Source organism: Manacus candei, unplaced genomic scaffold (genome assembly GCF_025592945.1).
Source record: "Manacus candei isolate 608988 ecotype Guabito, Panama unplaced genomic scaffold, ASM2559294v1 h1tg000063l, whole genome shotgun sequence".
Taxonomy (NCBI): domain Eukaryota; kingdom Metazoa; phylum Chordata; class Aves; order Passeriformes; family Pipridae; genus Manacus; species Manacus candei.
Genome location: NW_026138111.1, coordinates 3,812,616 through 3,835,846, shown reverse-complemented (window position 1 = coordinate 3,835,846; position 23,231 = coordinate 3,812,616). Strand labels below are relative to the sequence as shown.

Below are 23,231 nucleotides of genomic sequence, written 5' to 3'. Positions count from 1 at the left end.
CCATATCTGGTTTGGAAAAAAATGGTCTGCCTTCCATTATTTGTATGACATCATGAAGGAAAAGTCAGGATATTAAAGTGGAGAATCAAATCAGTAGTTCGTCCCTCTGCAGCCTGTCTCCAACAATGGCCCAGGCCTGATATCACAAAGGAAGGCATAAGATGTCACTCAGAGCCAGTCTTGCAATAATCTGCTTATGGAGGAAGTTTCTGGCTGTTTTCATAGGATTAAATGATGTTGTGAAACATGGAGTCAAAAATAGTTTGGGTTGTTTTGCTTTTTTTCCCTACAGATGATGTTTTATTGTGCGTGAATGTGTATCCTGCTAAGCCTCCCATGTCAGTGCTGCCCTGGGGCAACGAGTCCCACAGAGTAATCACACACTGCAAAACGATTTGTTATTTATCACTGTCTTAGGGCAAACAGTTCCCAGTCTTTCACTCTCTGTTCTTGAGGAAGTGTATGCTTTCTCGAAGCCTTCATGCTCACTCTTGATACTACCTCCTCCAGTGGTTGCTGTTGTTAGTGTGGCAGGAGCAGGAAGGACAATAGCACTTAACCTGAGTGCATGTGCTACAAAACAACACAGAGGTTGTTTAGTTCTCTCTCTGCCTTACTACAACACAGTATTTTCTCTCCTGTTTTTACTACTGTAAACAATAAACCTGGCTGACAATAGGAGAGTTTCCTGTTAGAGCTGCGAGATCAACTAGGATATTGTGAGCAAGGATTTGCTAAACTAAAGCAATCTCTTGACAAAGCGTTTTGCCATTGATCACACCAATTTACCAAAACAGTTATTTTCCAAGTATGATGGGAGTGGGGAGGGGCTCCCTGCAGCCTTTGCTGTCCCACAAAGATGTTAGTTTGGGAGCCTCACCTCTGGGACAGGAGACTGAGTCCCCAGTCCCTGTCTCTCATGGTTCAGAACTGTTACTTGCAACCTTAAATCAGATTCAGGTTTCTGGTTTTCCCCAGAAAAAAACAGAAATACCTGACATTGGATGGGAGTGGGAGCTTTGTCTGCCCCTGAGTCTCATCTGAGCCTCTTAGCACCTCTTCATCCCCATGGCTTTGGAGAGCTACTAGCACAGAAAAGGATGTTCCCTGGCTACCAGTGAAACAGCAGGAGCATTGGAGAGGGTAAAGAAGAGGAGTAGGAGCAGGGGGGGTGGGATGGGACAGAGAACAGCAGTGGGAGAGAAGGAAAAAGGTGAGAAGGAGGCATTACTGGGAGCAGAAAGGGAGACAGCCCAAGAGGTCCTGGTTCTGGAAGCCCCCAGCAGCACCTGGATCATCTCCCTACCTGACCCTGTCTAATTCTCACCCCATGCAGGTGAAGCAGTGGCTGTCACTTGATTATCTTGGAGCAAGCTGAAAATATAGCAGGACTTGGCCTTTTATTCTTGCTCCTGGCTCTGCATGAGGTTTGCAATCAGCTGTTAATGTCTCTCCCCTCACATAATTTATTCCTCTCTCCTGTTATTGTGATTACAAGGAGCTCTAAGTTTGTCCTGCCCTCCTTGGGTAGCTCAGCTATGGCAAAGTCTCCTCATGTGCAGCAAGTAAAGCACATTCAGGAATACTAAAAAGCCTTCTCTGCCTCTTCCCTTTAGCATTTCCAATGTGGAATTAAATCATTCCTCACGAGGAGGAGGCTTTGTGTACATGAGTGGTAGAGCAGAGATGGGGTTTTCTATCAAGCTGACAGACAGGAGCCTGCCATCAGCTACCCCAGTGCTTCAAATCCTTCGGCACAAAGACAGGGATGTCAGGACAGACTGTACCATGGAAAGGGGAGTAGGGAAATACAGACGTGGACTTTGAAAGCACAGCCCAAACCCATGTTTCTACTTGGGACAGACTGCTCTGTCCCCAGGTGGACTGTCATCTGGGCCAGAGCACACTGGGGATCATGAGGGAATTTAGGCTTTTCTGGGGGGTTCATCATCCAGCAGTGTGGAGTTGCTAGCAAGGGATAAGCAGCATCACATAAAACAGATATCTGAGGATTTGGGATTGCTTTAGGATGAGAAAGAGTTCCTCAGGGATGTTAAAAGGTCCAGCAGAGCACTCCTACCTGACTTGGTGCAGACACAAATTATTATCCACTCACACCTGGGGAGTGCAACTGCAGCACCTGTTAAGAGGCTTTATTTGCCCACATCAAATCAACTGTTCTAAGCAGTATTTGTGTGCATATGATTGATTCAGCTGTTCATTGAGACAGCAAGGCCATGGCCATTCACATCTTAAAATAGCAGGCTGAAGTCTTTCCAGGTGTTAGGCAATTGCCTGTTTCTCAGGGGCACTTGCCCTAACCTGGTGTGGCCACAGAGACCACCAGCTGTGCATCTTGGTGCCTGGCCCAGGCAGGCTGGGTGCCCTGCAGCACCAACTCTGGAGGGAGCCCAGAGGAAAAGATTTGGGTTTTAGCATACAAACCTGCCTTTGGGCAGGTTGAAGTAACATGAAAATGTACTTAACATGCCATATGCCACCAGTGCTCCTCTGCACCCAGCCAGCCAAGTGCAGCCACTGATGGCGATGCTCCTATAACGCTGCTTGCTGAGGGTTCATCCTCCACAGTGAAGCAAATGCAGCCAGCCACGGCTTTTAGGCCAGAATATATAACCTGCTTTCCTGTTTTGAAAGGTTTCCATCTGCACAGCACTTCTAGTGGCTAAGGAGGTTGCAAATCCCTCTAAGATAGGCTGTGGAGCTATCCCTGAGCACTTGCATTCCCTCACTCTGACAGGATGGACAGGCAAGCAAATGAAAGGAAAGCATTTTTGCTACTCAGACAGGGAATATAACTCTAAATATGATTCAGCTGCGAGGGGAATGGTTCCCTGACAGGATCCTTCAGTCTATAGTATTTGCTGTGCCATTTCACATGAAATAAAAATTCCCAGCAACATATATATGGAAAATCCTGTGTCTCTCCTGAAGAGAATCTTTTGGTAGCAGCCCTGCTATTGCTTGCAGGATAAAGCCTATTAACTGTGCATTGTATTCATCCGCAATTTCCTCTTTTGGGGGTCATCTGGCTTTCAGGAGCACTCTTTTAGCTGCCTGAAGGCAGTGTATGATTTTCCATGGGGATGTTTGAGAGCGGAGCATTGCTGCCAAGTGCTGCACAGATGCTGCTAACCAAGGCTGCCCTCTGCCTCCCCAGGCTCTGCAGCACAGCACTGCTGCACCCCACACCTGTGCCACTGCTGAGCCCTGGCTTTGGGGGGCAAGGGGTGCCCCACTGCCAGGGCTATGGAAGAGGCTTCCCTGGGCCCATGGCAGGCCAGTGAATGTGCCCCCCTGGAAACCTGCTCAGTGGGGACCAACTTGTGCTCCTCTGCCTCTTGCATTCACCTCTTTCATCAGCATTCCAATTAATAAGCCTTTACAGAAACCTCTTATTATGAGGAGAAGAAAACTGGGCCTTTAACATTAGTTCACTGTTTACACAGAACTGTTAAGTCTAATGAGAAATTAAATTATTTGTGTTATTGGAGTAATGCATAACACATTCCTTTACAATAGCTTGCAAAAGGAAAACTTTACAGAATTGACTATGTCATGTATAAGGAGATGCCATGAGACTGTAACTTAAAAGGATGGTCAGCTCATTAAAAACCCAGCATGGCAGTTCCATCTGCAGACCGTTCTAGAGGCTGTATTGTCTTATTTACATCACTCATGTTAAGCCATCCTTACACTGCTCGTTGTACCATTCCCAAAAGCAGCTGGCAGGAGTGCACCTTGACTGGGACTCTCTTCCTAAGTAGCATTACACACTATAGATATGTTGATGGAAGGGGATATTATGGCACCTGTTGACATTTGTCAGTGAGGGGAGCTTTTGCTGAAGTTAAACTTACAGTACCAACTTGAGAATACAAATGATATTTTTGCAGAGGGACAATGCCATTCACTGACATCAGTGGAAGTTAGAGGCTTATGGCCTCTGTGGCTTTGAGGTTTAGTTACCTAGACTTGCCTATTGGAGAGAATCAGGAGATTTAAAGCTCAGCTCCTGAAACCTCAAATTTCAGAAATCATAGTTCAGTGCTTTGATGAGTTGAGTCTACCAGCTTCCCAAGCCATGATATTGTAGCCTTAAAAGTTATTTGACTTGTTATTTGCTTTTTATACATATATGTAGATGATTGTTATACAGGCACATACTCCTATTAATAATGAATGTCCTTCAGGGACAAGGCATAAATCTGCATTTATAACACATCCAGTTTGCTTTTGACCCATTTGTCTCACAGACCCAAGCACTAGGGTGTGAGGAAACAGTGCTTGCCCCATGACACCTAATTTCTACAAAAAGCAACATGAATCACCTCTAGTACTCACAGCACAGTGCCAGTGCTTTTCCTCTTGACTGTGAAGTGCGTGGAGTCCTCCGAGAATTCCACCTCATAGTTGGCTTCCTTGGCATTGACCCCGGGACCATCGATCTTGAGCGGGACTTCAAACCTCTGCTTGTTGGGGTCATAGAGCTAAAGCAAGGTGAGGAGGGAGCAGGTTAACTCACTACTCAGTGTGCACTGCTTTGGTTAAATTATTCCAACCCCTCAAATGCTCACCCTGAACCGGAGTCTATCCTTTGTCTGGAACTCCGCTTCCAAGACGATCGGGGAAATGTCATTTCCAAACAGGGACAAGAACTGGCGTTTGTTCAGTGTGACCCTGGAGTGGAAACACTGATCACTGGCTGAGACCACCCTGGGGAGAGCTGGGGGAACAACCCAGCTATTCTGTCAGCTCTTTCAAAATAAATCATTATTTCATTGTCAAGAGAAATTATCCCTGAGGTCAGCCTATGCTGTCCTTGATGTTAATGGATAAAGTAGGTGCCACCAAAGCAAGGAGACCGCAGAGTCTCCTGGGGCACAGCTACCAGGGTGGGAGGGACCAGCCTGTGCCCCTGCCTGACTTCCTCACCAGTGGTGTGGTGAGAGCACAGAGCCCCAGTTCCATGGCATATGCACAGGGAAACGTGCCCATTACCCTCCTTGTCACAAGCTGAGCGTGAGTATCGGAGCAGCCTGGGGAAGGTCTTCAGCGAGAGCCCCCAGGGCAGCAGCGGTGGGGCAGTGCCAGCCGGCAGCACCTGAGGAGCCACACACACTCACCTCCAGCCTTTGTCTGTCTTCTCAATGTTCCCAGCCCGGGAGTAGCCGTAGGGACTGTCCTCAGGGAAGAAGCACCAGGGAGCGTTGGGCACATCGGTGCTGCACCAGGTGCAGCCCCGCGCCTCGCAGGCCTCCTGGGATGCGCCCGGCTGGGGGTGGCAGTCGATGCGCTTCTTCACTGCAATGGCCCCAGGGCATCCTGGCTGGAGCCAAGGCACCCGCCTAGGGCTGGGCTCAGGGAAAAACAGTCAGAGCAGCAGAGAACCACGTTAAAAAAAAAAACCGCAACAATACAAACTTCTTCAGTTTGTTTGTTTTTTATGTGCTTTTTCCCCTGTTTTAGGGCCAACACCCATGGTCCCTTGGACTAAGATGGCAGCAGAGCAGCCTGCTCGTGACAGAGCAAGAGCAACAGCCACTTTCTTTTACAAGCTGAGGCAGTGGGTCTGTATTATTCAGCTCTCAAAGCTGCTTGTGCTCAGCTAAAGCACGACTTGCTTGAAATACGCATGGAAAGTTAAATAGCAGGGTAAGGAAGCTCCTGGTGAGGCGTGAGAGCAACTCTGCAGGCTGGCTGAACAGGAGGGATGCTTTGGCAAGGACTGCTATTGATATTAAAATGTTATATTTTCTGTTTATTTATTCTTGTGTTATACACAGAGGGTATCTATCTTTAGAGATAGAAATATGTGATATCAACATGTACTTGTATGATATAAATAGAAAATACTGATTATATATACGTTTGTATTGGGTTTCTTTTCTATATCATACGACTATGATATACACGTAGTATTAGTAGTTTGCGTTGATACAGTAGGGTTACAAGTAAAGGGGAGATGCCAGCAGTAAAAGAAAAGGCATATATTAGTCATTTGCAGAATCATCCTGAAAAAAAACCTTAGTAAGGTGCTAAATATTTTCTTTTTTACAGATGAAGGTCAAGTCCTGTAGTTCCTCTGCACATTGTGAGCCTCTCAAGAGCAGAGGGACCACAAGACCAGCTCTCTGCCATGCTGACAAACCATTGTTAGCAAATATTCTGAGAGCGAGCAGGCATACTTCAGGCAGCATACTTATTTTGATGCTAATTTATGTCATTTTAGTCATTACGGCAATATTTAAAGATTAAATCTACTTGAACAATAATTGCTCTTTGATATAAAATGACTAACACCTTTGCTTTAATTTTTCTTTCATGTGGACTGTTGTGTGCTTGAAAGCCTAAAACGTGATTGCTGATGCAGTCTGGGCTTCTCCATAGAATGAACTTTACAAGCAGATGTGCACAAGCAATAATTATACATACTGGAAAAATTTACAGAATAAATCTAGTAGATTCACTAGAGAATGCCATCATGCTGCAATGCCAGAGCTGATTTCCAAGTGGGGGATGAGAATGCTGAAAAGCAGGAGCTGAGTGCCATCTACATTTTTCTTTTGAGAAAACTCTCATCCTCCCTTCTATATGGGAACATCTGACACGCAGGTCTGATGCTCCCAGGATGCTCAGCAGAGCTCGCTACTCGCTGCCACAGCACCTCATATCCTCCTCTAAAGGCAGGAATTAACAGGAATTATCTGGCTGAAAACCTTTGCCAGCTGCTTGGCAGGCAGGACTGGCTTCCACTTCTGTTTTCTGGGGCAGAGAGTGATGTCCCACAGGCTGACTGCTCTCTGTCCAGTATTCACCCCTCATGATCTGTCACATAGGAAAGCTCTAAATTCTGATCCTCTTTTTCACCTAAAGCATAATAGGACTATGAGCATCCTTCTGCAATCCCTAAATTATTTCTTCTTGGAGCACAAAATAAACTAAACCCATAACATTTCATTTTACTTTGGGGTGTGTTTTTTAATGGGAGTCAAATGCAGCATCGGCGTTTTCATTGCTGAAATCAAAGAGTATGAGTGAACATAGTACAGCAGATTATTAATGTGGCATTCATTTTACATAGCATAGGTTTGTGGGAGACTTTTATGAACTCACTTGTATAGTAAAATACTTTCAAAATACTTCTTATGAAGGATATTGTGAATGCAAAACTAATTCAAGGGAAAAAATATTGCCCCAGCAGAAGCCAGAAAGTTTCTTTATGTTTTTTTTCCCCCCTATTAATGCAAAGTTTACATTTTCCAGGAAATTTTAAAAACAAACACTTGTAGGTATAAGCAGCTGAACAAGGCTGCAATCTCATTCATCTCTTGTTCCTGGATTTACTTCTATTGTAGTACAAATGTGGTAGTAGCAACTGGGAAGATGTAATTTTCCTTCCCTACTTTTTAAAATAATTTAAAAAATCTCTGCATCATTTTCACTGTATTTATGGCCCATGTCTGTAAACATACACAAGAGATGAAATCCAAACAAGCAGTTGAATATATAGAAACAGCTATGGTGACTTGCTGCTTTTCCACAATAATTTTCATGGGAACAGAAGCTAAAGCAAGGTAGTTGAAAAGATATACATGAAAAACTATCCTCATTGATTTTTAAAAACCTTGACTTCAATTTTGCAAAATTAAGATTAAAATTAAGGTATAAGGAAGGAATTAAAGTATTACCACATGGTTTTTAATTTAACAGCATTAGTCTTTATATTTTGGGTTCATCCATGTGTTTCAAAGGCATTTGCTTCAGGTTCCCTCCTCTAGCAACACAGTAATATGTATTCTCCCTTTATTAGACTCTGGACCAAATTAACCTCTGGTATGCTGGGGTAAAATCAGAGAAAACACACTAGGAAAGCAATGGGTCACTTTCAGGAGCTGAATGATCCCACTGAGTCCCGTGTGCCTGTGCTGGTGCCCAAGAGCTGAATACACTGTAGGACTGGGGTATGTTTCTAAACAAGCCAGCTCTATTGTCCTCCCACAGTCACCTCACGTGGAGTCAGTGCCATGCCTGTTATCTCCTTTTACATGGAATATGATCACCTCCTCTAATGGCTCTTTTGTGGCTACCCCATGTATATTTTGCTTTTGAAGCCTATGACAAAATACAAGTGCCATATATTTACCTGCGAGTACAATGGCCAAGAAACACAGGCTCCTCATCCTTGCCATGGTCGAAGGAGGACTTGTGCAGGCAGCCTGGAGCCTTTTATACAAGGCAGGGGCACAGTAAGCACTGTTTCCCATACACAATCAGAAACATTGCAAATATTTTCTCAATGTTCATAACTTTCATGAGATTAATTGTAACACATGACCTTGCCTGTATTTAAGAATATGACCTTGCCTGTATTCAAGAACGTGTCTAAGCAGATAAGATGTAGTCAGTAATTTGTCCACAAACTTTGCTCAACTTTTGAATTCCAGCTTCGAGAGAGAACATGATTTTCCCATGACTTCTTAGATAATTAATTTTTCAGAGACCACCGTCTTTTTTTTTTTTTGAAACAAGCATCTTCAGACAATGAGAGTCCAGTGCTTACCTTTTTCTCATTTCATATTATCTTTTATGTGGTTTTACAGCAAAAATTATGTTTGGAGAAAAACAGTCGAAGAATTCTCCATTAAAACAAGACACTTGATACTGTGACCTTTACAAAATGACATTTTTCTTCCAATTACTTGATGGCAAGAGCTTTCAGAGTAAAGCTGTTTTCTATGGTAAGACCTGGTTTAGTTGGAAAATACAATATTCATATGAATCTTAAACACACACTAAAAAAGCCCACAACTACTCAGAGTTTCCAGATGACAGACCCAAAACTAGGGATCACCACGCTGTTGCCATCATTTGTGTAGCTTGGCACAACACAATGGGTGGGTTTTACCTACTAGGCCAAGGGGAACAGGGACCCTCTACCAGGCACAAAAATGACTGCCACGTGAGTCTTGTGTGTAAATCCACTCTCCACTGGGACTTCTGCTCGAAGTTGTGATATAGACCCAAATCATTTGTGTGTACACCCTCTGAGTGCCCAAAAAGCATGATAGACAAACACTAACTGGTATTGCTGCTGTTTAACTAACTTATACATTGTTTCTTAACAATATATATCATTCATTACCCATTTCTGCCAAAACTTGGAATAAATTCACAAGCAAATCACAAGCAGTACTTTCATCTCCTTTCATGCTGAGCAGAGAAAGAAATAATTCCTCCAAGATCAGTAAGAGTCATCAAAACTTCTTTGTTTGACAGACTATACATAGTAAGGTAAGAAGTGTCATCTCACAGGAACAGGAACCAGCTGCTTCATTGTAAGTCTGTACAGTACTTAGTGTGAAGGAATCCCAGTAGGTTTCTCAGTACTATCAAAATACAACGAGAACACAGATGTGGGATACCAGAACAACCTATGGGCTATATTACTCATCAAGCTACTTTATTGCATTGTGTAAAATTGTGCTTTTTACATTGCAGACCTCTGCAAGGGAAGTGAATTTTTTATAAGGAAGTATGATGAAAAAGGCAAAAAAGTAGTTCACATTCACATCTTTATTTAAGTGTTACCTACACAAGCTATAATTTACAGACTGGTATTTCTGAAAAATAAAAACAAAACAACCAAAAAACCTCAATATCCAAACACTGTATCTGAATCTACATAAAACTTCAAAATTTGCAGAATTTACAAATTAATATTCAGAGCAGTTGGGTAAATTATACATCCTCCCTCAATATCCATGCTCCAAGAGCTTTAAAAGTCATACAGGCACAAGATAGGATATTTTCTTTATACAACCATCTATTTACATAGCTTTTTCCAATACACGTGGTTCAGTTCTCAAAGTAACTGCCAAGGTTTGCAAAACAGTGTATTTAAAATACATTTAGCAGCATATAAAATTAGATAAAAAGGAAAGACAATTTGCTTTAAAAAAAGAAAATGTGAGATGATAGAAACAAATCCATAAGAAAAATAGATTAAGATATATTTGTCATGACCTTAAGAACAGCTAGTCATTGCAGAACATAGGCAAAACACAAATAAAACATACCAATTTGTGAGTATTTGAGTTCTAGTCCTGAGCATAGAGATACACAGCTGCACAACTTTGGTCAACACAGATTATACGCTAACATTACACAAATCATATGGCATTTGCTGTTAGCAGGATACAGCCATGTCAGGTAGATGTATCATTAACAGCTTCTTCCCATCTATTATTCACTCCACCTTCCTAACAACAGTGTAAGTGACCTTTAGAATCTTGAAACTGCCTCTCATAATCACAGGTTGATTCCTGGGATGCCATCCTTCCCCTGCTACCCTAAAATGCAAAACAGCTGATCATACTTGTGAGTGAAATACAGCAGAGCGCTTTTGTTATATATTCCAGGTTATAATTTTGAGATGGTCATTAGAGAAGACTGAATTCCAGTTAATTTAAACTGCAAGTATTACATATGCACACAAATTCAGCCATAATATATAGAGATACATATGTGACTGTTGAGACACGAGCGTGTTACCAAGAGGTTATTAAATACAGTACATATTTTAAGGACAGCAGGTCTAGTAGAAGAGTTCACACATTGTCAGTTTGTTCCAATCATCAGTGTTTACCTAATAAACATGCAGCAAACTGCATAGAGTGCACCTCAAATTGATCAATATATTCATTTATACCCATAATTTCAATTACTGGCAAGATCTTCACTTGCATCTCCTGTGTCTGAGATCTGTCCGTCTATTATATTTCGAGCTTTCCAGATCCTCACAGTCCGGTCACTGGAAACCAAAACAAAGCAATATTAGTGCTAGTTAATCAAACTGGGGAAGGAGAGATACCGGAGAGGGGGGCAGGGGGAAGCTTCCTTAAAAGCTCGGGTGTCTTAATGAGAAAGGTATTGCTGGCAAAATAACATTTCTTTAATGGGTATGCAAGAGTTACTCCACCTCCAGGAGACTTTATAATCTAAGATGTCCAACATTTAAGATTCCCTAACCTTATCACAGCATTGGCTATTACTTTTAACCATCTAGGAAAGTATAAAGATTTATGTCTAAGGAAAGTAAAATCCTACTCTCCTACTACCTAATTTTCTAAAATACAAGCAATGGTAATAGGTTCAGGTAGACATCAGAGAAGAGCTTCCATCATGTAGCTATTTGCAACTCAGCAGACCACAGGCAAACAGCCAGTGTACTACAGACTTAGGGAGACAGACTCAATAGGACAGAACTAATTCCTGCCATTAAAAGAGTGTGAAATGTTACAACAGGTAATATCAAACCTGAAACAGGCTCCATTTACACAAGAGGTGTCAGTCCATTATAGGAAAAAGTAAAAAAAGCTCAGAACCACAAGACAACATGAAGTCCTAACTCCCTCCACAAAAAAAAAAACCAACAAACCCAAACACCTTTGTGAGGGGCTGGAAAGCATAAACCCATGAGCTGGTGTTTAGAAGCCCAGGAGAGGCAATCTGTAATTCTGTACTTTTGAAAACAATCACTATTTACACAATTTTAAAGTATGTGTAAGTGAAATATCACGTTGAATGTGTTACAGAGCTCTACTATCATAATTTAAAAGTAAAACAAATAGCAATTTATTCCATGAAAGGTAAGTTATGAATCTCATAAAAACTGAGTGACTAGCAACCCCCACAAAAGAAGCCAGCGGGCAGGGCAGACTTTGTGACAGTTTTAAGTGTTTTCTGACTTGTGCTTTCATTTCACTGTAAATTGCCAGAAATAGTCTAAGTTTTATAGACCTTAGGCACACTGTTAGAAGTGCCAAAAGGCTGTAATTTTCTTTTTTTATGGTAAAAATAGAATAAATTTCAGATGTATGTATGTTCTAAACTTATTAATAATCTTTAGGCAAACAGAGACATAAGCTTTGACATCTCTACCCCTATTAGTGCTTAAACATAAAAATGGACTACCAAAAAGGTCAACTTGGCAACTTTAAAATCCTGTTATGATTCTGAAAGATCTGCTTTTAATTCAGAAGGCCAGAAGCTTCCACAATTTGCTCTTTCTTGGTCAAGTCCCCTGAGGTTTCAGATCCTCAATTTGCTCACTTTTACTGAGGAAACAAATATTCAAATTAAAGTGTTTAAAGGACAGCAAGATGGCTTGCAAAGCTTCTGCTAATATGTCAGCACTTAAAAACCAACCAACCAACAAACAACCACGTACCATGGCTTCTAGAAAAATCCACACAGGTCAGGAATGAGTCCCAACAGGACACAGACCAACTTACAGACAAGCTGATAAAGTTCCCAACTATTGCCAAATTCTCCCTGCCATCCTGTAGGTTAGTGGTCTCCAAACCTTTTTGATCATGGACCCCCCTACCACTAAAATTTTTTGAGCCCACGTTGCCATGTGTATTTATTAATTTATAAATTATATACATGTACTACTGAATACTGAATTTCTCCCAGCACCCCACTAGATCATGTTGTGCATCCCCTGGGTGCATGCACACCACTCTGGAGATGGCTGTGATAGATTGCTAGCTTTGAGGGGCATGGACTGGACAGTTCTCCTGATCCTTGCTATGAAGTGACATACACAACTGAAAATGTTCTAATGCATTTGCATGTACAGAATTCTAGCAGGAGTGATGGAAAAGAGAGATTCTTGGAGAATAACTCACTCTGCTGCTGTGAAAATCTGGCTGGAGTTGGTGCAGATGGCATTTATGGGGCTGTCGTGTCCCTTCATCTCCCCAATGGGTGCAAAGGTATCCACATTCCAGAGCTTGAGGATGCCTCCTCTGCAGCCGCTGAGCAGAACTGGAGCGCTAGGTATGAGACCAAGAGCACATACCCAGTCCTTATGAGCATTAGGAACTTGCTGAAAAAGAGAAGACAGGCAAGTCTCAAAAACTTCTGGAAGAACAAACAGAAAAGTATGCCCGACTCCTGTCCTGCAGCAGTTTTGCTACATGACTCTGGGTGTATCCCAGCCCTGTGGATCCTCCATCTTTAGAGTAAGGAGGGTGATAACTTCCATAAGGCTACTTCTATACCATGAGTTTGTTTCTTTTTTGTGAAATAGTACTGCAAAACAAGAAGAAAATCCAAAATATGACTGACCTAATGTGGAACAGAAATCAGTTTAGGATAATGATAAACCTGCATATTTTAAAATGCATATTTGAATGCATTTTCAAACATATGGTCTCTGTATATGTTTCAAGTCTGTCCATAAAACTGCTATAAAACACGTAAAAATAAAATCCAAAATACTGCTTAAAAATGTAACAGGAAGACAGAAACTGTTTCTGTATTTGCTATCTTCCTTTCTTCTCTCATTACACATTATAAATAGATTTTGTGATGTTGCACTTAACAAAATGCATTAATTCTTTATTGAGGAAGGGCAGTAGCATTTTACTTCCAATTCAGAAAGCAAAATGCTTCACAGACCGATTGAGAACAGCATCCTTTTGGTACCAATAGTAGGGAAGTAATAGCCCGAGTCTTCTGTCTTTTAGAGGGACCAAGAGGAGCTCTTCTGCAGTTCAGTTTGGTAGGAACTCCTTTACTTTGCTGCATTTCTCATATTATGGAGTACTCTCAGCCTTCTTGGATCATCTTAGTGTTTCATCTATAATATAGACTGTTACCACAACATTGATAGTCTTGTTCTGCAGCACTTCATGAAACTGGGAAGGGGAGAGGTTCTTACAAATCTTAGTTTTGTCACAGCAAGGTTTTGTGGTTTGGGATGTATAACACCAAATTGAAGTAAATGGTCTCTGAATTCTTTTGAATAGCATACTTGTTAAGTGATTTTCATCAATAACAGAAGATCAGATATGTTTAACCTGTATATGCCAAACTAGGACTTCTGATGCAACTTAGCATTTATACTGTAAAGCAACTAAGCTGTTTCAGGTTTTGGTTGCTTGGTAGATTAAGAAGAGTGATTAAGAAAGTAGATTAAGAACGTTCAACCTGTGACCTTGGAGATTTTGAAAACTCAGCTGGGCAAGGCCTTGAGAAAACAGATCTAACTACAAAGTTAGCCTTACTTGGACCAGCAGGTCAACTTCACACTGTGACCTCCAGGGCGTCCTTCCACCCTGAATTACCACATGATTAGCAAAAGTAACAGCACTTCCCTACATTTTCTAAAAATGATGGTGAATAAAAATTATTTATAGTTTGTCAAATGCTTTGGTCTTACCTCCTTGAAACATATACAGCATTTTATAGAAATAAAAAGGAAGAAGGAAGTGTGAGATAATTTTTATCAAGTTCTACTTTTAAAACCAACAGAACAAACAGGGGGACACCAAGTATATAAATTATGAAATGCACGTATACCACAAGGAAAATAAGAAAAGGAATATAATTAGTCCAATTTACATAGTACTTCACCCCTGGTTCCATATTCTGTCTGATGTTAAATTAATTGCAACAGCAAAAATGCATATTTGTAATATTTTAATGAGCCTAAAATGCAAGAGCAAAAACACTTCTTACAACTTTAATGAAGTCATTCTGAGAATACAAGATCTTTCCTGTTCCTGTGGTTTTGGTATAAGCTGCTTAGTACCTTTCTCTGGACAGAAAGATACGAGGGTAGATGTCCAAATATGGCCAAGATAAAATTGTCTGTAAAAAGCTGCATTTATGAATTCTTATTCTAACTGTGAAGTCTTCGTATTATTCTGAAAAGGAACTGGCACCCAATTGGACAATTTTGAAAGAAGGTCAAGAAAGTTTGTGTATTTATGGAATACTAAGTATGTCCATATTGAAATTTTCTTCTTAAAATGACCAGTCCATTACTTTTTCATGTTCCAAAACTTTAAAATTCTATTTGTTTCCTTGCTATCAGTCTGCATATTAAATGTAGATAAAAGACATGTTCCTCCTCACCCCCAAAATCATTAGATGATTGGTATCTAAACAGATTTTACAAAAACAGCACTCTTTTCTGGTATTTGTTTTTCTGCCTTCCAGTTCTCATAGTCTCAAGTTAAACAATCATATCTGTACCTCAACAACCTCTCATAGGACCTAAAAGAACAGACCAGCTTATATCAAGTAGCCAAAAATCAAAGTTCTTCATGCCAAACAAACTGCAAATCCCCTGGATTTGAGGTCCTTTTGCACCCCTCTCCCTTATTTTTTTGTTTGCATAAGAAAAAACATACAGCAAATGTGTTCTATCAGTAAACATTATTATGAATGTGTTGTATACATTACATAACATATGCATTGTATGCAAGATGAATGGAGATCTAAGGGGTAAGACTGGGTGGAGCGAGGTAGGTTATAAACCCTCTTCACAAGAAAATATTCTCTAGTCTGATCTAAAGCATTGGTTCTCATTAATGAGTTCCCAGTCCAAAATTTACTAATGATAAGGATGATATCCAATAGTTCCAGCCACTGATGAGGCAGTGCTGCCTTCATTCTGAAGTAGAAAAACAAACCCCACACACTCAGAGCTAAAATAGAAGAATAATCACTTCACCAGAATTTCCTGACGCTACATACACAGAAGAGAAAAGCAACTGCGTTCCTTGTGTAAAGATCAAGTACATTATTGATTTCTTTCCTAGTCAGTGCTCTATGCCTTCCCCATTAAAAACATTAGTGTCTACATGAATAGTCCTTGTATGAGCCTGAACACTTACACAGCCTGAAAACTGTTCTACAGCATGACTGTCGCAGTAGCTGCATGATTTTTTCCATTACCTGAAGAAGGTCTTTTTGAGACAAATCCCATTTCTTAATTCCATTATCTCTGGATCCACTAAAAAGGTTGTCACCCATAATAGCAAGTGCTTCAATGCCATCGTAATGAGGAGGTTCAAAATTGTGTGTAGGACTTACACTTCCAAGAGCCCCTTCAGTCACATCAAACATCTAAAATAAATAACATAGTATGTTATGTGAAATTTTCTGCCATCTAACGTGCTCGAAAGTCATGCAGCAGATAACTTCAGGGAAAAAACTTAGGAAGTCTTATTACAGACCACTGTATCACGATGTATATTTCACAGAATTATCTACCAGAACCACTCCTTTCTCTTTTTCCACCTCTTGTCTAAATCAGGAATGCTTCACTGACTTCAGAGAAGACTGCTCTGGGAAGAAATACTACTACTTGAATATGATACACACAGTAGCATCATACGAAGGGCCTCTATGTACACTGTGTGATGGACTAGAGAAACAAAGTTCATGAGTGAGTTTGGGAAACATGATTCATGCTGGGAGAATCGCACAGGCAGCTTCAGGAAGAAGCATTAATATATTTTTCTGGATAAGTTGTTTTGGTAAGGGTTACATTCCACTACATGCTGATGCTTTTTACAGACTAGACACACCCCTCTCCTGGCTTGTGCTCCAAGAATAGGGTCTTAGATTCTTTAAGTCAGGTTGTTTTAACAATTTAAGGCATAATCAATCCCATCAGGTCTTTGTCCCAAGAGCAGCAGTGCAAGCAATGCTGTTTCATTTTGCATTGTAGGGAGCCGGAACTCACCCATTGGGACTGAGCTGAAAAGGAACAGATGAGCCGTAACTTTTTAAACCACTACCTCTGTTTCACAAGCAAATGTCAGACTTCATCCCCTATTATTTGTTCTTTATTGGCCTTTTAGAATGAACAAGCTTGATAGTAAAAAAGGGAGAGCTGGTAGTGTAAAGTAATACCTTGTGAGTTAAAGGTATTTTAAAAGTTACTGCATTTAATTAACATGCATCATTTCAATTGTAACAAAAAATTCAACAATAAACCAGAAAAATCAGGCATTTAGACAGAGGTGACTAATATGACTGACTCAGAAGACAAGACCGTAGTTTTCAGTGGCAGGGGATGGCAGTATCCGTGGCCAGACCTACTATTCCCAGCAGACCTACCCATGCAGCGAATCATAGAATCATACCATGTTAAGGGGTTGGAAGGGACCTTAAAGATCATAAAGTCCCAAGACTGAACATTATTCATGATCCATGACTGGTGAAATAATTTCCATCTTGGCTATTACATTTCAAATATGGAGATGTAAGTCACTTTTGCTGAAGCCTCCATCCCATGCTAATGTGAAGAGTTAAAATAAATAAGCGAATACTAATGGTTTACCTTTATATAATGATCCTTTGAACCAGTGACAATAAGATCTTGTCCATTGGAAATTTGATCAACAGTAAGGCACATAACAGGACCCTGGTGACCAGTTAGCTTTCCTGTAGACTGAAATCTTCAAGGATAAGGGAAGAAATAAGGATTTGTTAATTTTTTATATATCCAATACAGTCTACCACACAGTTTCTGACAGAACAGATCTTTTTATTTTTCCCTACATCTTCACTACTCATCCTACATTTTACATATACTCTATTGTTCATATCCATAGGTAAATGTTAAATCTATGCTAAATGCAACAAAAACTTCTATTTATGTAAAATAAGAATTAAAAAATTTGAAAATAAAGACAAATCAGTCCCCTCCTAAGTATTTTCTGTATTTTGAATGCACTCTTTGGGTGCAGGTTCTGTTTGGAAAAGTGCTCTTACAGTGCAGCAATCATAGTCCCATATTACATTACATCTATTGGCTTTCATCATTTTATCAACAATTACTGGTCAGGATTCACACAGTCACCTTAAAACAGTGTGTTTTATAGTGCCTATCAAACAAAACCTTTTGTTTATCCAGTCATTTTTACTGAAACAATTCACCACAACCTTAACACATGAGAAAATCATTATCTCAGTGACCATCACAGCATGGATTAGTTGATCCATATTTTGACCACGTTTTGCCAGGTTATGGACACTACCATAAAGAAGAAACACTTCACTGACCATTTTGTATGCATGACTTTGCTTTCTATGCACATGTAACAACCTAAAGAACATTCTCTTCGGCTGGTGTTCAGTACCTTTTCAGGTCCCACATCCTCACTGAGTTTCCAGCAGCTGCATAGAGGAATGTGCCAGTTGGATTTAGTGCAATTTGGTTGATCTGGTTCTCTCCAGCTGGGATAGCAACTGTTCTGTTAGTACTTCCTGAACACACATCAGCAGGCATTGCTTGGCCTGAAGACCTGAGTACAGAGAGGAAGGAGAAAAAAAAAAAAGAAAAAACCCCTAAATACTACATTTTTTTCTCCACACTTTGTACACAGTTTAAAAACAAACCTATTTCACTGGGCAGAAAGGCTATAAGCCAATTACAAATACTGAACATTTGATAAAACACTATAGGCATGAATGCCAATTGCTTTTTGTTTCCATATATTACTGGTGCCCCATTACCGACTTAGCCTGAACACATAAAGATAGCTTCCATTCCCAACAGACAGTGTACTTAAATTACACTGTACTGCACTATTGAATAAATATAATAAAATGTACCTAAAATTAAGACTCATTTGAACTCTTGGCATCTGAGGTTCAGCATACTTACGTCAATGTCCGAATGCACTTAGCAGAATCTCTGATGTCCCACACCTTGATATAGGAGGTTGAGACTGTGAAGACCAGGCTAGTGTAGTTGCAATATTTAATAGAAACAACATTATTTGGATGACTACCTAGAGACATAATCTCTTGTCCAGTTACCAGATTCCAGACTTTACAGGTACGATCTAAATAAAGACAAAAAAAAAACAAAACAGAAAAATCCCATAGTTTTCCTAAACTCAGTTATTTAAAAAAAAAAAAAAGTACACGCATTCATACATTTTTCTCTGTTTATGTAGACATTGCAAAAAACAGTTAAATTAAAACAGGTCATAAAGAATACATATAGGCATCATCTATCACTATCAAAATTAAGCAAGGTTAATCATTAAATGTGCATTCAAGATCTGCATATGAGCTCCCATAGAATTTTAAAAGGGAAGTGAAAATACAGTTTACAGGCTGTAAGGTGTGGATGATGATAGACGGAGTTTTTAATTCAAGAATTCATCATCAAAAATGTAGTTCAGGAAGAGTTTTGAGGCTTAGTATGACAGAGTTCTGACTGCCACAACAAAACTACAGAGGTGAGAAGTGATCTAAACTCTTCAATATTTTAGGGACCTCTGAAAATTCCACTGTAAGTGCTTCAGTCACTGTTTTCATTCAGGAGCAAAGGAATTTAAGTGCTGCGACCTTTTATGTACTAAACTCCTAAATGAATAGAAGTCTTCAAGAAATTTACAACACTGACCATGAGCACAGAAAACTCTCCTTGTTGCACATCTGTATGACTCCATACATTTTAGACATACATTTATACTGAAATAAGTACTGGAAAGATGAAGAGAAAGCTTCATGTATAGACAACAGTTATAAGAGCATGAAGAAGGGAAGTATACCAAGACCTGTCAGCCCCTTTAAAAATACCAACTATCAAGACCAAGCCAAATATCTGCAATGCACAGAAGAGCTTATTGGAATTTCTGAATTTGGCACTGGCTGCAAGTATTATCTGATGTCAGTGAGCTGAGACTTTCTGCTTCAGCAACTATTTCAAAATATTTAACCTTATTTAATTTAACAGCTGTCTATACTCTTGAGTAGAAGTGTACTTTGCAAACTGCCCTCCGAAAATATATATAGGAAAAATTCTTCCATAAGTATGGGAAGCTAGAAAAAAAAGCAAATATTTGCAACATCTGCAAGCATCCATATATTAAAAAAAAAAATAAATCCCAAATCCAAAATTTTAGAATAAAAATCAAGATGTAAAATAAAATCTTTAAAAGTGCTTTTTTCTTCTCCTCACATAGACACCAAATTCAAAAATCTCAATAGAAATTAACTAGACAACATTTACAAAATCTAAATAAATGTCTTTTTGCACTTGTATACACTTGCCAAATGTTGAAATGTTGGCTTAAAACTTACAAGACCAAAGGTTCGCTCAAAGTGTGTGTCTTGGTATTTTTAACAGCCAGCAAACAGAATAGCCACAGAAACCATACCTGAATATTAGCAGTGGGGGTGGTGGAGGTGTTTTGTTTTGTGGGTTTTTGTTTGTTTGTTTGGGGGGGGGATTGTTTGATTTTTTGGGGGTTTTTTTGTTTGTTTGTTTTTTAGAAGGTTCTCTTCAAAACACTGCTTTTACCAGTTTGAAAAGTTCAGTGACTGCACTATCCAGTAAGGAATTTAGTGACTACTAAAAATCTGGGCTCTCCCACAACAGCCATACGGCTCTTACAACCACAAAGGACAGGCAACGAGATGCACAGAGGAAGCAGAAAATACCTTCAGATGAAGAAGATGGCTTGAAGAACCAACTATGACATGAGGACTCTATTCAATCTCTGTGCAGTACAGGCAAAACTATGCTAATTCACACCTCTACCCCTACCCTGAAGCTATTACCTTGCATTGCACATCATGTGTGCACACGTTAACATGATTGGTTCCATCGTATCATTCAACAAATGTTAATGTTACTTCTTTTTGTAGTTTTCCACTACAAATAAGCAGCCAAATACTACACACTGGAATTAAAAACCTGTAGATAACTACTGTAAATCCTTCTTCAGAAATGGACCCTTACAGTTTCCCAGTGTTTACAGCACTAAGCACAAACTGAGAATTTCACAACACACCAAGTTTGTCCAAGCAGCCTCTGTAGGCAGCAGAGGTTGCCTAACCTTTAGATCCAGTGAAGAGAAGATCATCAGTTGCATCAACACAAAGCACAGCCTTGGTATGTCCTTCAGCTGTATAGATACACTGAAGCGGGGATGATCGGATGCATTTTGAAGCAGGGAATGGGTTAATTATCCCCCTAAAATAAAAACAAAGAATGTGAGTTGGGTATAGTAACAGACAGATAAAACTAATTTACTTGCATGTAGGGAAAAAATTAATCTAGTTTTCTTACATGTGAGGGCAGAACAGCTGAATGCCTTTCATAAACTACGCAAGGATTTTTACTGTTTAGGTTCACCACCTGTCAACTCTGGACTACCACTTAAAGGAAATCACATACAAAAACAAACAAATGAAAAGACAAGATACTGAATGTTAGGTACATGGGAAATTCCGCATAATGCTGAAAATAAGAAGATGCTTAAAGCTTTAGGATGCCTAAGATCAACCATAAGACATCTAAGTCTAGACAGCACATCTGAAAAATGGAGCAAATGTAATGTACACTGTCAAATCCAAGCTCAGCATGCATTTCACATAACCTGCCTTCTACGTGCAGACCTGGAGAACTGCCGTAAACTTCTGTATCTGAGGAAGGTTCCCACTGCACCCCATACATGACAACACACTCATGCTCAAATGGCCAAAAAGAAATGTTGGAGTGCTGACACCCCAGAGCAATCTTCCTGGGGATTTGTAACTAGTTCTATGGTGATGCCAAAAGAGTAACTCAGCCTGAAAAGAAACCCTCACAGTTCATCACCAAACAAAATTATTAGCAGTCTAAAATCCCATGCATACAACTGCACACACACAGGGATCCCATTAATTTCTGTGAAGTGTAGAAAAGCCTCAAGGAGATGCCCAAAACATGCAACATAATGCTGCGACCTGGCCAGCTTGCAGTTAAGACTCTGTCATGCTCTTCTGGGATTACACACATAACTGTGAGGAAAGGGAACTAAGGGAACATAGCCCTATCTCACCAAAAAGAAGTGTCAGGTGCTTTAGGGAAATGTAAAAATTCCACAATATTGCCTAGAAGTTTCCTATAGAAAGGAAAAAATCCTTCATGATAAAAGTTAACTTTGTGACAACTCACTAGTTTATCTAGTACAGTCTTAGAAATTATTATTTTATACATTTTTACTGCTCAGGATATCTTCATATAATTAATTACTCTTTAACAATCCTTCCATAGATTTTGCTAATATTAATAGTGCCTTAAATTGTGAAACATTAACCTCCTCATTTTGGAAAGGCATTCATTCACCCTTCAATATGCACCTTTTTATGTTTTCAAGAAAACAGGAAAAATTTCCTATTTAATAATTTAGGTCTCTATGCTTTTGTTTTCTAGCACCACACAAAACTAACATGATTTTCTCTATAGTATTCCCTAGTGGACCATCTAAACTGAGTTACTGCTATTGCTGTCCTCACTCAGTCACTTCTGGGACAAGCCATGTAAAATAAGTGTCCTGGAGCTATTTATCTACCTATGTGCAGTGTTCTAAAATCTAAAGACAAAAAAAAAAAGCTACAAGTGCTACAATGACCAGACAAAGTCACATTATTAGCACTCTTCTGACTGCCCTCCTCTTGATAAACTAATTTTTCACTGAGTACCTAAGCCACAAGAACATGAGTGGGGATGTTCCTTTTATCTCTTAAGCCACTGTGCATTCTGTCAGAAAGGCATAATAAAAAAAGTACTCGTTTTTATTTGCACTGGGATTTAATTTTTAGTGATCAAAGCACACAATGGAAAAAGAAAAACAAAAAGAAAGAGAGAAGCAGATAAAACATAAGAAAATGTCAGCTTCTCTTTTTTTGAGGAAAATGAAGAGAGAAAGAATATGTCTAAGGAAACGTTTACATGATACTTCTCTTAAAATTAAAAAACCTGACATGCTCAACAGTGATTAAAAAAAAAAAACCACCCTAAAAAGGAGAGAGGGAGACATGCTTGACCAAAATCTCAGATTCTTAATGTCCTGGCAAAAGCAAAGAGAAACAATGCACAAGTAACAGGAAAAATCATGCAGCAAAATGAAATTTCTTAAGAACTGTAATAACTTCAGTGAGAGATGCCAAGAAAACAGAAAAGAGAAAGAGAGTACCTGTGTACCTCCGACAGAGAGGAATCACTTTCATCAGACCTACAATCAACAGTGGTGGAATTGTGAGGAGAAAGAATATAGGTATCAGCAAAGTAACGCCTCCATATGAGAAGAACAAACAACAGCATGGCCAACTCAGAAAAGCAATGCAAATCCACATACAGTATGCAGCATTGCTCAGGGTATATAGCAGGGTAGGGGGACAGAATAGTTATCTTAAAATATCACTCTCAGCAGTAAGGTACACTGGTAGACTGTTTCAGCTCCAGAAGCTGAGTAACACCAGCTGAGCCATTTCCTATTTCCCCAATATTTTCTTACAGAAGTAAAGGCAAAAAAGTAAAAGGAGAAGACGGATGCATAATTTAACCTCTGTAAGATACTGCTTGTTGAAATTATCAAAAGGAAAAAAAATTCAGAACA

At 39.7% G+C, this 23,231-nt stretch overlaps 1 protein-coding gene across 10 annotated transcripts in view; it reads right to left on the bottom strand.

The window, feature by feature from the left end:
* Window positions 1-9,579: 9,579 nt before the first annotated feature.
* KIF21A (kinesin family member 21A) overlaps window positions 9,580-23,231 on the bottom strand; it is an 87,905-nt gene continuing 74,253 nt past the window's right edge. For 6 of the 10 annotated variants that reach the window (XM_051805221.1, XM_051805220.1, XM_051805227.1 and 3 more), the window contains 8 exons: window positions 22,809-22,847; window positions 20,685-20,821; window positions 18,497-18,677; window positions 17,970-18,134; window positions 17,168-17,285; window positions 15,775-15,945; window positions 12,714-12,913; window positions 9,580-10,831 (listed from right to left, as the gene is read on the bottom strand). In XM_051805221.1, the coding sequence (XP_051661181.1) occupies window positions 10,738-10,831; window positions 12,714-12,913; window positions 15,775-15,945; window positions 17,168-17,285; window positions 17,970-18,134; window positions 18,497-18,677; window positions 20,685-20,821; window positions 22,809-22,847 (1,105 nt within the window). In that variant the 3' untranslated portion in view covers window positions 9,580-10,737. The remainder of the gene's footprint in view (window positions 10,832-12,713; window positions 12,914-15,774; window positions 15,946-17,167; window positions 17,286-17,969; window positions 18,135-18,496; window positions 18,678-20,684; window positions 20,822-22,808; window positions 22,848-23,231) is intronic. The other 4 variants (XM_051805223.1, XM_051805228.1, XM_051805229.1 and 1 more) reach the window with 1 other exon arrangement.